We start from the raw sequence: 14,366 nt of genomic DNA, 5'->3' as shown, positions 1-14,366 counted from the left end.
AAATTATAATGCTGGGAAGGCTTATCTGTAATGACAATAGATTTGAAGCTACCGATCTAAGAGCAGTTTTTAGCAGAATCATTTTCACACCCATGCAGACATGTTTTGGATATTTTTTTGCAAAGAGACCACTACTGTAAATATAGTGTATTTCAGCTTTAAAAAACTGACTGTTGTAATGCCAGCAGAGATTGCATGCATTTGCCAGGCATCTAAGCCATCTTCACTGTTCATTCTATTCAGGCCATGGAGCTGCTAGTTGAGAAGGCCATCAGTAGCGCCTCTGCCCCCCTCAGCCCTGGTGATGCACTAAGACGCGTCTTTGAATGTATTTCTTCTGGGATTTTACTTCCTGGTAAGATATTTTATCTTTATTTTCCTTTGCACTGAGAAGGGGGACAGTTCTTTACATTCACACCCACTGTATTAACATTCACTTGAATTATCTGACTGTCCCTGTCTTTTTGCAATAAACTGAGTCAGCCTAGCATCCTTTTCCATACAATCCTGTGAGACAGAAATAGTTTGATTTTTTTTTTTTTTTTTTTTTTTTTTGGTCTAACTATTTCAGTATGATGGTACAGCCTGAACATGTTATCTTAGCTTAGCACAAAAACTGGAAAAAGGGAAACTGTTAAAGGTCAGCCTGTTAAGTCTCCACTGGCAGCCTGGATACTGTTTCCTGCAGTCAGCTTTAGAAAAGTATATTCACCGCTGGTTGAAGTATGTGTTACGTGCGCACCTGCTAATTGCATATTTTGCTTTTATGAATACCAGTTTGTGTGGGAAATAGCATATACTGTAAGTTCTAATATAAAAGCTGGTATTCAATTAATGGCTGAGTCTCACACAAACACATAAGGGTTAGGTTTAAAAAAAAATAAAAAATAAAAACATTGAGGAGGAGTGGAATAACCTGTAGCCTACCACAACACATCATATGAGAAAATCAACTCACCAGTCTGTAACTGACCTGGCTTGCGAGCTTTAGTAGCAGAGGAAAGTTTTAAAATGTAAACATCAGTTAATATCGAGGAAAAGATGGAGAAGATGGGCACCAGTTAAATTAGCGTTCTGCTAGCCAATGTACAGACATTGAAAAATAAACTGGATGAAGGGCGTCGGTGTCTTAGTGGTAGAGCAGGCGCCCCATGTATAAGGCTGTTGCCGCAGCAGCCTGGGTTCGACTCCAGCCTGTGGCCCTTTGCTGCATGTCTCTCCCTCTCTCCCTCCCCCCCATTCACACTTCACTACCCTATCAATTAAAGGCAAAAAAATGCCCTAAAAAATATCTTTAAAAGAAAATAAACTGGATGACCTCAGCTACATCAGTTTCCAGGAACTGTAAAGGCAGATTTATAGGTCTGCGCCTACGCTGTTCTGAACATTTATACTTGCCGTGTTGTACCTGTGTCACTCTGCAGTTACACCTCCAAAACACTGGTCAGCAGTGTGGTTTCTTTCAAGTGATAAAAAGTTTTATTGATTCAAAACACTCATTAAACATGGCTTAATAGCAACAGTATCAAATACAAGTACACAGATCAGCTTCATCTTAACTTGGGATTCATAAACAAAACACTTGTCTTTTGTTGGACACATTTTCCCCACATAAACAACATGCAAACATTATTAGCACAGGCCTATTGCATTTTACATTGTATAAATGAGCCTTGTGGCAAGCTGTCTTTCCCTCTACTCACATGAAGCCAGGTACAACAGCAACACTCAACAAAGGTAACGTTTCAAAATTCAGCTCAATTACACACAGGACTTAACATGCCCATTTTGTGGGGGCTTTATTGTTTCCACAATTTATTGTTTCTTATTTGTAAAGTCTGTAAAGGCTGATGCACACCTTGAAAAACTTTTGTGGACAGGTGGGTAGGAGCATAGAGTCCAGACAAAAAGAAAAAAGGTGCCCGCAAACTGTCCTTTAACTTGCAAAGTACTTTATTAACAGCAACGTTTTGGTCCTCAGACCTTTGTCAAGCAGAGATTTCTGCCTGACAGGCTGCAGTGAAACCACTTTGGGCACACTCAGTCGTCAATTTACGTCCAGTACAAGTGTTTGTTATTTCCACTGACAGGCTGAGATTGTTATTATCAGTGTCTGACAGCTTTATGGAAAGGATCCTTACAGAGAGAGATCTTTAAAAAAAAAAAAGTAAGATCCTTTTTGTTTAACCACAAACAGCCCAGAAATCACTATTGCCAAACCCACCAGACTGCAAATAAACAGTAATTTTAGTGTCTTATAGAGGCAGTATATTTTCACATCCACCTGGGTAACTTAAGGGTCAATTTCACCCAAACAGAGTTGCAGATTGTTTGAATAGTGAAAAGAAGAACCAAGATGGCTTTTGTCATTGAAGTGGTCTGTTGCGTTTGGCCATTGTGATTTCAGGGCAGTTTCTGATTTAAAAAAAAAAGGATCTAACACTCAAACACAAAGGTCAATCTCTGCAGGGATCCTTTCCATAATGTTGTCAGACACTACTAATAACAATCTGAGACTGTCAGTGACCAAAATAAACCCACTTTTAGTGGACATAAAGTGATGGTGCTAACAGGCTTGAGTGGTTACATTGCAGACTGTTTTGACTCTGCCTGCTGCATCATTGAATACTGGACCAATTTTTTTTTTAAAAAACTATCGTATCCATTAGTCACTTACACACAACAACAAAATATTGTCTGTACCAAAGTTATCCTTTTATGAAATGTCTGAAATTGAGGATGCAGTGACAATAAATGTTTTAGTGTAATATGTACTGTACAGATAACATGTCCTAACTTGACAAATGTGTGATCTATCTTCATAAAATGATGAAATAAAAATCAATTAATGCTGCTGTTTGTTTGTTTTTTTTTTTGTTGTTGTTTTTTTTTACAGGTGGACCAGGTTTGGTAGATCCTTGTGAAAAGAAGCCTGTTGATACTCTAACATCTATGGGAGAGCAACAGAGAGAGGACATTACCTCGAGTGCCCAGGTACAATTTCTTGAATTACACAAACTATCAAGCTGATTGAGACATGAAGAAATGAGACAATTAAAATAGGACACTGTTCTGAATACAACCGGTAAATCTAAACTTCTTATGTGATGATGAATGCTCTGAATCCACAGGTACATTAAAGAACTGAAGCGCTTCACACATTGAGACAATAGAGCGGGTTTTTTTAAATATTAAATATATTTAAATATTTGTGTGTGTGTGTGTGTGTGTGTGTGTGTGTGTGTGTGTGGGGGGGGGGGGGGGTTCACCTCATCTCTCGCACTCATTAAGACACAGCTGACAAATATGGCATGGGATGCATATTGTATCATTCATCATAATCAGATCCTTTACATCATAAGTAATATAGCCTTTGTAATATTCATAATAGATTATCAGTGGGTTTTCTGCCAGATTTACTGGTGGCTCATGGGAAACATACACCAGATGCTGAAACTGTCGCTTCAGATCGAGCTGGCTGTGGAGCTCCGGGCTGTGGCGCGTCCCAAGTGAACAGCCCAACTGGTTCACATGGGCAGCAGAGAACTGAGCAGCCCTTCACAGAAAATTGGCACACTGTGTGGTGCTTCTGTATCCAGTGTGAACCCGGCGTAACCCTACTGTAAGCCCAGACGTGGCAGTACTTGATGCTGACAGCAACTGATGTAGTATAAAGTGCGAGAAAGTCGGCATAGGGCAGGAGGGAGGGGAGGTGAATGTGTCAAACAAAATGTTTTCACACAAAAGACCGCAGTTCATGTCAAACGTGAAACCAAATGTAAGTGTTGTTTTTAGGGCTGTCACACTCTGGTCGGATAGATAGATCGATAGATAGATAGATAGATAGATAGATAGATAGATAGATATAGAGAGAGAGAGAGAGAGAGATACTTTATTCATCCCCGTAGGGAAATTGATGTGTCCAGGGGCTAATGCACATACAAAGTACAAGTACAGGTAGGTTAAGTAAAAACCAGGGTATAAATGAGTAATATAAATATAAAAAAATAAAGTAAAATAAGAATAAAAAGCATCTACATGTAAACAGTGTACACAATTTAAAAAAAAAAGTAGAGAGTGCAAAAATGCAGGAGGGTGTGCAGATGGAGTAGGGGAATGAGCTATTTGCTTCCTCCCCCACCTGAGGCGTTAAAGAGTCTGATGGGTGTCGGGATGGACGACGTCCTGAACTTCTCAGTCGTGACAGCGACAGGAGATGGTGGCTGCAGCTGCTTTTGTTGTCCAGCCAAGATGCAGTGCAGGGGATGGTAAACACAAGTATGCACTGCACCTTGCTCCTCAGGCATCTCTCGGTCATAGTCTCCACCGAGTCCAGGCTCCTGCCCAGCACTGAGGCAGCTTTCCGGATGAGCTTATCCAGCAGTTTCCTGTTCCTGTCCGTCAGGCTTCCTCCCCAGCAGACTACAGCATACAGCATAGTACTCTCCACCACTGACTTGTAAAACATGTACAGCATGTCACAGCACACGTTAAAGGACTGCAGCCTGCGAAGGAAGTGGAGCCGACACTGACCTTTCTTGAATAGGGCATCAGAGTTGGTCAACCAGGCCAGCCTGTTCTCAAGGTGGACGCCCAGGTACCGGTATGACCCCACCACCTCAATGTCCACTCCCCGATGCTGACCGGCGAGAGTGGAGTGGACTTTGACCTACGGAGGTGTATGACCATCTCCTTGGTCTTGGAGGTGTTCAGCACGAGGTGGTTCCTGCCACTCCAGTGAGTGAAGGTCCTCACCAGCTCCCTATACTCGCCTTTCCCATCATTCCGGATACACACCATGATCACAGTGTCGTCTGAGTACTTCTGGACATTGCAGGACTCAGAGTGGTGCTGAAAGTCTGACGTGTACAGGGTGAACAGGAATGGCGCCAGTACTGTCCCCTGCGGAGCCCCAGTGCTGCCCAAGACTGTATCAGACATACAGTTCTCCAGCCTGATGAACTGTGGTCGTCCCGTCAGATAGTCTGAGACCCAGGAGGTGAGGTAGGAGTCTACCCACATCCCCTCAAGTTTGTCCCGCAGAATGTGGGGTCGGATGGTATTAAATGCACTGGAGAAGTTGAAGAACATCAATTCAATTCAATTCAATTTTATTTATAAAGCCCAATATCACAAATCACAATTTGCCTCACAGGGCTTTACAGCATACGACATCCCTCTGTCCTTAAGACCCTCACAGCGGATAAGGAAAAACTCCCCAAAAAAAACCCCTTTAACGGGGAAAAAAAAAACGGTAGAAACCTCAGGAAGAGCAACTGAGGAGGGATCCCTCTTCCAGGACGGACAGACGTGCAATAGATGTCGTACAGAACAGATCAGCATAATAAATTAACAGTAATCCATATGACACAATGAGACAGAGAGAGAGAGAGAGAGAGAGAGAGAGAGAGAGAGAGAGATGCAGGTAATGACAGTAGCTTACAACAACATTAATGAAAGTAATAATATTATAGTTATAGTTCTGGCTACTGTGGTACAATATGTTGAAAGTATGTATTAGTATCAGACAGTATACTTGTGTGACAATAGTCATATGTGTATAATAACAGTAGAAGTATGACTAATGACTAATGATGGCAGCAGCAGCAGGAGGCATCTGGCAGGACCACGGCAGCAGCACAACCACACACGTCACACTGTCCAGGCACCGCTGCGGTATGAGTTATTCTGAGAGACAGTGGAGCACAAAGGCTCCGGAGAAGAAGCCGAGTTAGTGACATCCAGAATGGCCGAGTTAGCAAGATGCAGTAATAGGATGAGAGAGAGAGAGAGAGAGAGAGAGGGAGAGAGAGGGAGGGAGCCCGGTGTATTATAGGGGGTCCTCCGGCAGACTAGGCCTAAGTCAGCCTAACTAGGGGCTGGTACAGGGCAAGCCTGAGCCAGCCCTAACTATAAGCTTTATCAAAGAGGAAAGTCTTAAGTCTAGTCTTAAATGTGGAGACGGTGTCTGCCTCCCGGACCGTAACAGGAAGATGATTCCACAGGAGAGGAGCCTGATAGCTGAAGGCTCTGGCTCCTGATGTGCTTTTGGAGACTTTAGGGACCACGAGTAACCCTGCGTTCTCAGAGCGCAGTGTTCTGGTGGGATAATATGGCACTATGAGCTCTCTAAGATATGACGGAGCTTGACCATTTAGAGCTTTATAAGTTAACAGTAGGATTTTAAATTCAATTCTGGATTTTACAGGGAGCCAGTGCAGAGAAGCTAAAACAGGAGAAATATGATCTCGTTTCTTAGTTCCTGTTAGTACACGTGCTGCTGCATTCTGAATTAGCTGGAGAGTTTTTAAGGACTTACTAGAGCTACCTGATAATAGAGAGTTACAGTAATCCAGCCTTGAGGTAACAAAAGCGTGGACCAATTTTTCTGCATCTTTTCGGGTCAGGATAGGCCTAATTTTCGCAATATTACGCAGATGAAAAAATGCAGTCCGTGAGGTTTGCTTTAAATGAGAATTAAAAGACAAATCTTGATCAAATATTACTCCGAGGTTTCTTACGGTAGTGCTAGAGGCCAGAGCAATGCCATCTAGAGAAACTATGTCATCAGATAAAGAGTCTCTGAGTTGTTTGGGGCCAAGAACAATAACTTCAGTTTTGTCTGAATTTAACATCAGGAAATTGGTGCTCATCCAATTTTTTATGTCTTTAAGGCAGTTATGGAGTTTAGTTAATTGATTACTTTCTTCTGGCTTCATCGATAAATACAACTGTGTATCATCCGCATAACAATGGAAGTTTATAGAGTGATTTCTAATGATGTTACCTAAAGGAAGCATATATAGAGTAAATAGGATTGGTCCGAGCACAGAACCTTGCGGAACTCCAAAACAAACTTTGGTACGTAAGGATGATTCATTACGAACGTCAACAAATTGAAAACGATCAGATAAATAAGATTTAAACCAGCTTAGTGCTGAACCTTTTAGGCCAATTAAGTGATCCAGTCTCTGCAGTAGAATTTGATGGTCAATTGTGTCAAACGCCGCACTAAGATCTAATAAAACAAGAACAGAGACGAGTCCTTTGTCTGAAGCAATCAGAAGGTCATTTGTAATTTTAACTAGTGCTGTCTCAGTGCTATGATGCACTCTAAATCCTGACTGAAATTCCTCAAATAAATTATTATCCTGGAGAAAATCACACAGCTGGTCTGCGACTACTTTCTCAAGGATCTTTGACATAAAGGGAAGATTAGATATTGGTCTATAGTTGGCTAACACCTCTGGATCCAGGGTGGGCTTTTTTAGGAGAGGTTTAATTACAGCTACCTTAAAAGACTGTGGTACATAGCCTGTTAATAGGGATATATTGATCATATCTAATATATGAGTGTTAACTAAAGGAAAGACCTCCTTAAGTAGCCTAGTTGGGATGGGGTCTAAGAGACACGTTGATGACATCAGTCTCACTTAGCCACTAGACCCATCCAAATGAGAATGAGCCCTGTGCAGCATGTAGAGAACTGCGTCCTCCACTCCAGTGCGCTTCCAGTAGGCAAACTGGAGGGGGTTTTGGGCATGTTCCACTTGAGGCCTCAGGTGTCTCTCCAGTGTCTTCATTATGTGTGAGGTAAGAGCCACCGGCCTGTAGTCATTTATCCTGGCTAGACGCCCCTGCTTTGGGAACCAGCACCAGACAGGAGGTCTTCGACAGACCCGGGACCCTCCCTTGCTGGAGGCTCCTATTGAAGATGCACTGGAGGGGCTCAGCTAGTTGTGCTGCACAGACCTTAAGAAGTCTGGGGCACACACCATCCAGCCCCACTGCTTTGCATGGGCGTAGCCTCCTGAGCTCTGCTCTCACCTCATCTATTGTGAGGGTCAGGGGGTGCCTGGCCGCCGCTGCTGCGGGTGGGGGTGCTGCTGACGCTGCCACCATTGGTGGAGGTGTCACTGCTCCACTGCTGTGGAGGGGCTGCTGCCGCTGCTGGTCGAGGTCCCGCCGCTGCTGCTGGTGTAGGTGCTGCCGCCGCTGGTCGAGGTCCTGCCGCTGCTGATGGAGGTGCTGTTGTCACTGCCGGTGGAGGTGCTGCTGCCGCTGCTGGTGGAGGTGCTGTCGCCGCTGCTAGTGAAGGTGCTGCTGCCACTACTGATGAGGGTGCTGCCGCCGCCTTCACCATTGCTGGTGGAAGTGCTGCCCCTACAGATGGAGGTGTTGCCGCTGGTGGAGGTGTTGCCACCACTGCCGCTGACAGTGGAGGTGCAGCTGTCGCTGCCAGTGGAGGTGCTGCTGCCACTTCTGCTGGTGTAAGTGCTATAGATGTGGAGGCGCTGCAGCTGTTGGTGCTGGGGCTGCTGGTGGAAGAGGAGGGAGGGCAAAAGGAGCTGTGCCCGCTGTAGAGGGAGTGTCAAACCTGTTGAAAAACAGGTTGTACTCGTTGGCCTTTTCCATGCTGCCTTCTATTGCCAGGTTGTCAGGTCGATTGGTTGGTCAATATGCTCTTGTTCGACCAAATTGTCATTGATCAGACAATCGCTGGTATTACTTAAACATGGCCATGTGTCCACTAAGGTGTTTCTTTTCCAGCTGAAAATGGCAGTTGTTCTTAGGCATTTGTATTTGTCCTCTGTGATTGTTGATCTTAATGGTACTTGTCCCGCTCCTTCTCCACTGTGATTGGACAGGTGGTGACAGTGACAGGAGCAGCATTTTACCTAAAGTTAGACATTTTTCAACTCTCATTTTCATTCGGAAAAACTAATAATCACAGAAGACATTCAGTGTAGGATTTTTCATCAAGTCTCAAAAAAGACACTGCAGTTCAAGGCTGGATATAAAACCTCTGACAGGACAAGGTTCACACCGGAGCCCTTTTTGGAGCAGTGGGAAGGCTAACAGTAGCTAGTTAGCAACATTGTTAGTCAACCAAGATTTTCTTGGTTGATTACAGCCCTAGTTGTTAAACGTAATATTATGAAACTTAAGTATTTACACTTGTGATGTATTTATGAACGTACTTACTTTAACCGAAAACATGGTCTTTTTTCTAAACTCAGTCAAGTAGTTTTGTTGCCTAAACCTAACTACAACTGTTTGACAACATAAACCACATATTGCAATGTGATTCAGCTGTGTGTCACATAGATTTTCTAAAGGGTGCCCTGTGTGTCACTATCAGACGCAGAGAGGCATGACAAAGCATTGGTGTTTGATGGCCTGGGAATGAGAATGGGTTGGCTCTGCTTTCACTACAAGAATCAATGTTCTGAAAAGTTCTCTCTCTGTTTCCTTACAGTTTGCTCTGAGGCTTCTGGCATTCCGTCAGATCCATAAAGTTTTGGGTATGGACCCCCTGCCACAGATAAACCCTCGTTTCAACATCCGCAACAGCCGCAAGCGTCGCCGTGACACCAGTGATGGGACAGACAGCTTCGAGGGTGAAGGCAAAAAGGACAAGAAAGATTATGATAGTTTCTAAACTTCTCTATAATTAATATAATCTCCATTCAAAAATTTACTAACATGTTGTATGCGCTGTCTCCTGTGTACTGTTGTTTTTTTCCCTTTCTAAGCTTCACATGTACCAGTGTAACTGCAGCTTCACTCTGCTCTGTATTACACAAACTCAAACGTCAATTTGTGTACTGTTTTAGTTGTAGATTTCTTAAAATTGGGTTTCAGTCCTCTGTACTAGAAAAGGTAGTTTTTTTACCCGATGTGCTTCTTGAATAGAAGTGTTAATGACAGTGGCTCTGCCCGCTTCTGCTGCTGCTCCCTCTCAACTGTGTCTCTTTTTGATTTGAATTTGTGAGGAAAGAGATTATAGAATCAAAAAGACTTTTCTATTATGTGGATCAGCACTGCTAAGTGTATGCCTTTATTCATCTATATAGTTGCATTCAGAGGTGGACTGTGTTGTTACCATTGTAAAGCATTCATTTGGCCAAATTAATCTTGAAAGTTTTTCTTTTGAATATGAATTCGTGTGCTTCGTGCAAGTGATGTTTGATGTGGTCTTGTTATGTTTCAATGGTAGGCTCCACTTAAGATAAAAAAAAAATCTACAGGGCATTGCACAAAGATTCAAAAGAACCTAAACTGTTGATAGATCTTTGTTAGTAGCAAAGTTGTCAGCCCTTAGTGTGGTTTTATGTCTTTTCATTTTATATATATGGAAGTATTTGTATAATCTTTAAATAGATCAAACAGCTTTGGTTTGTGGAAAACATGACCATGTTGACATTGCTTACTGTTTTGGCTTTTAAAATGTAGTTTTTCTTGTTAATATGAAACTTAATTGGCTTGCTTGCCTTTTAACTTGGATAGGTGCTAAATTAAGTTCAATACTGAAAATGATGATAGAACCCCTGACTGGGAATGGGAGGAATGGTAATATAATTGCCCTTCAGTGTAGGTCCTGCTGTGAATGATTGCTGTGCTCTGCATTCTGTTTAAATGTCAGTAGCAGAATAAAAACATTTCCAAATTAAAGACTTGTGCCTTGTCTTTTTCTCATGGTATTAGACTAGACTTAAGACTTTCCTCTTTGATAAAGCTTATAGTTAGGGCTGGCTCAGGCTTGCCCTGTACCAGCCCCTAGTTAGGCTGACTTAGGCCTTGGTGCTCGCTCTCTCTCGCTCTCTCTCTCTCTCTCTCTCTCTCTCTCTCTCTCTCTCTCGTATTCTATTACTGCATCTTGCTAACTTGAGCTGGTTAAGATCCAGGATTACTACAATTTTAGGTGAGGAACAACAACCGCTCATGCTGTAGCCTCATCCTGCTTACTGCTCCAGAGTTTCTGTGTCTTGCTGGTGTGCAGAGCCTGAAGAAGTTGTCTGATATGGCAAGTCCTTTTCTTCACAACAACAGTGTCAAAGCTCAGGTTCGTGCAAGGAGACAGAGATCAAATTCCTGTTTGCATATTTGATTACCTGATGTCTAACCTTTACCATTCTGTGCAGTTATTTTTATTATTTATATAACACTGGAAACAGTTCACTGCACTCTGACGCTGCCCGTTGTACAGGCAGATAGCTGAGCTGGTTAATGGGCAGCTTTGAAGAACAGAAGTTGAAGGTTCAAGTGCTGTCTGCAAACAAAGGTAGCTCCATTTTGGTGCATTGGTAGAGCAGGTTGTCTGCAATCATAAGATCGGTAGTTTGATCCCTGGTTCCTCCGCATGTTGAAGCATCCTTGGGCAAGATACTGAGCCCCAAAATGCTCCTGGTGGCTGTACAGCTGGTGTTTGAGTGCATGTGAATGTTTAAACTGAGTAGCAGGTGGTACCTTGTTCAGCCACCGGTGTATGAAGTGGTTAAAGTGACATTTGGTGTAAAAGCATTTTGAGCGGTTTGAAGACCTGAAAGGTGATATACCAGTGCAGGTCCATTTACCATTGTACTAAAGTTTATTCGCATGTTAAAAAGTGAAAAGGTGAGGAGCTGTATAGAACATATGACTGACAGTGAACAGGCAACTGATGTACATACATTGCTGCAGCTGTGAACACAGCTCCCTCCACTGGGGGGTTTAGTTGTACAAACTATACCTTTGAGCATATTTAAACATTTAACATATTTAATATGGTTCACCACTGCAAATTTGAAAATGGTTGTAAAGGTCTTTACAGACTGATAATGGAACTAACCCAAATAAAAAAATATCAGCCCTAATTTTACCAGCAGAAAACTATGATGTTTTTAAACAGGCCTCATATCAGGAAATCACAAACAAAAACAGAGTAAGTAAAGGCTTTCTCTGTTGTTTTAGAACAGTCTTATGGTAAGTTTGATTTTGAAAGAAGTAAAGTGGTCTGTAAACACTTTAATTTTTAAAAGAGTTCCAGGGAATTTGAATGACAGCCCTGTTACAATAGTAAGTTTAATTAAGGGCATCACAAATACTGGATGTCTGTATGAGGAGAGTCTTGTTAAAAGTTTTGGAAAAGGAAATCAACAGTTTCATTTGCAAAATACTGATTTCTGGCAGTAACTACAATTTAGAGACAGTTGGTGCTTCTCAAAGTTAAGGAAGAATCCTTAAATGGCTGAATTTTAAGGAGGCTATGTCATCGAATCCCACCGAAGGACTGTTCCAATGTCAAGCTTCCTTTTGAATTCTACTAAGGAACGAGTCATTCCTACAGAGAATTAATAATAAAATAATATTAATACATTTTATTTATAGGCACCTTTCATAGCACTCAAGGACACTTTACAAAACACAGTAAAAAAACAAGCAGCAATGTATCTGTAGATCATGAAGTAAAACAATTTAGTAATGTATAGTAATACGATAATAAAATAACTAGACAAAAATCTTGATTATAAAAATCAGGTATAAAATCATCATCATAAAGTCATCATCAGTGCAGGTCTCAATCATAGACTGTATGGTCTCAATATGTGTGCCACCATTAAATGAGACTGAATATGACAGCTTGAAAATGTGTATTTTTAGACGGGATTTGAAGGTGGAAATTCAAATATTTTTTTCAGGGATGCATGCATGTATGCTCAGCAGGCATGTACCCACAAGTCTTTGCACACAATTTGTTGGAACAAGTACAGTACAGTGAACTCATTGTCATGTTCAAGAAACCAGTTTGAGATGATTTGAGCTTTGTGACATGGTGCGTTATCCTGCTAGAAGTAACCATCAGAAGATGGGTACACTGTGGTCATAAAAGGGATGGACACTATCAGCAACAATACTCAGGTAGGCTGTGGCATTTAAACAATGCTAAGTTGGTACTAGGGGGCACAAAGTGTGCCAAGAAAATATTTTCCACATCATTACACCACCACATGGACCATTGACACAAGGCAGGATCGATCCATGCTTTTATGTTGTTTACACCAAATTCTGATCCTAACATCTAAATGTCGCAGCAGAAATCAAGACTCATCAGACCAGGCAACGTTTTTCCAATCCTCTATTGTCCAGTTTTGGATTGCATACCTTGGTTGTAACGAGTGGTTATTTGAGTTACTGTTGCCTTTCTATCATTTTGAACCAGTCTGGCCTTTCTTGTCTGGCCTCTGGCATCAAGGCATTTTCACCCAGACCACTGCCGCTCACTGGATATTTTCATCCTCTGTAAACCCTAGAGTTGGTTGTGCGTGAAAATCCTAGTAGATCAGCAGTTTCTTAAATACTCAGACCAACCCACCTGGCACCAACAACCATGCCACGTTCAAAGTCACTTAAATCACCTCTCTTCCCCATTCTGATGCTCGGTTTGAACTTCAGCAGGTTGTCTCGACCATGTAGTTGCTGCCACATGATTTGATGATTAGCTATTTGCATTAACAAGCAGTTGAACAGGTGTACCTACTAAAGTGGCCGGTGAGTGTATATCAAATATGCTGCATTAAGAGACAAGAAAAGAAAAGAACTTGCTAAATGGGCCAAGGTGCACTCTAAACAGATGGGTTTTCAGTCTGAAGATGTGTAGAGTGTCTGCTGCACTGATGTAAATGGGGAGTTTGTTCCACCAGTGACAAGTAAAAACAGCACAGTTCGGACTTAAAGGATAACTTCACCATTTTTCAACCTTGACCCTGTTTCCCCATGTAAATTGATCAAAGACACTACTGTGAACAACAATTTTTGAAATTATTCAAGGAGTATTTAGGGAGCTGGCAGCGGCCGGCATCCACGGAACAGGCTGTAATGGAAGCACAAAGGGCATCTAAACATTGTCACTGTATATCCATCAAAAGTGGTTATTTTTGACACAGAGTGGCTCAGGTGTCTGAAGTGTCTCTTTACCTTTCACCTGATCCAGTCTATTTGTTACTGCCTGGTTAAGCAGAAGTCTCTTTCTGAAATGTCACCAGATGTCACTTGTCGCAGGAAAACAACAGTGGAAACCTGTGTGAGTTATGGAGAGAGTATAGTAATCAGAGTAGTTTACAGTTAACATAGTTAAATGCTATTGAAACGATATTCAGTGTCATGGATGATTATTTACCTAATTTCAATATGTGGATGAAGCTTTTATATTTGACCTCTGCCGGTATTTATATGAGTGGAGTACAGGCATTGAAGAGTGGACGAGGAGAGAGAGAGAGAGAGAGAGAGAGGGGGGGGGGGGGGGGGGGGGGGGGGCAGCAGAGGCTCTGTAGGACTTGAAGCAGGGAGACAATAAAGTTCCTGGAGTTACTGTGACCCTCTGCCCACAGAGAAAAAAAGGCTTCTTTTGTAAAGAGTGGTTCATGTTTGTGCATTTCTGAACTGTGCCGGCAAAATTAGGAGCTACACTTCAAGCAGCTGTCATAGACTATTTTTGTTGGATATGTTTTGGCTAGTTGTGCTACAAATGGATCCTGACACTGCTGTCCACACACTGGCATGGATACCTGCAGGTCTGCAGTGACCATTGGGATGACTACTACCTG

General features: G+C 42.3%; 1 protein-coding gene across 2 annotated transcripts in view; it reads left to right on the top strand.

The window, feature by feature from the left end:
* zfr (zinc finger RNA binding protein) overlaps window positions 1–10,455 on the top strand; it is a 68,241-nt gene extending 57,786 nt beyond the window's left edge. For both annotated transcript variants that reach the window (XR_013492068.1, XM_033620285.2), the window contains 3 exons: window positions 244–355; window positions 2,897–2,994; window positions 9,260–10,455. Coding sequence is in view for 1 of the 2 variants with exons in the window: in XM_033620285.2 (XP_033476176.1) it covers window positions 244–355; window positions 2,897–2,994; window positions 9,260–9,442 (393 nt within the window). In the remaining variant the exon portion in view is untranslated. The remainder of the gene's footprint in view (window positions 1–243; window positions 356–2,896; window positions 2,995–9,259) is intronic.
* Window positions 10,456–14,366: the final 3,911 nt, after the last annotated feature.

The sequence above is a fragment of the Epinephelus lanceolatus genome, chromosome 9 (assembly GCF_041903045.1).
Source record: "Epinephelus lanceolatus isolate andai-2023 chromosome 9, ASM4190304v1, whole genome shotgun sequence".
NCBI classification, from domain to species: Eukaryota; Metazoa; Chordata; class Actinopteri; order Perciformes; family Serranidae; genus Epinephelus; species Epinephelus lanceolatus.
The sequence above is the reverse complement of the archived record's forward strand: the minus strand, read 5'-3'. Positions and strand labels throughout refer to the sequence as shown.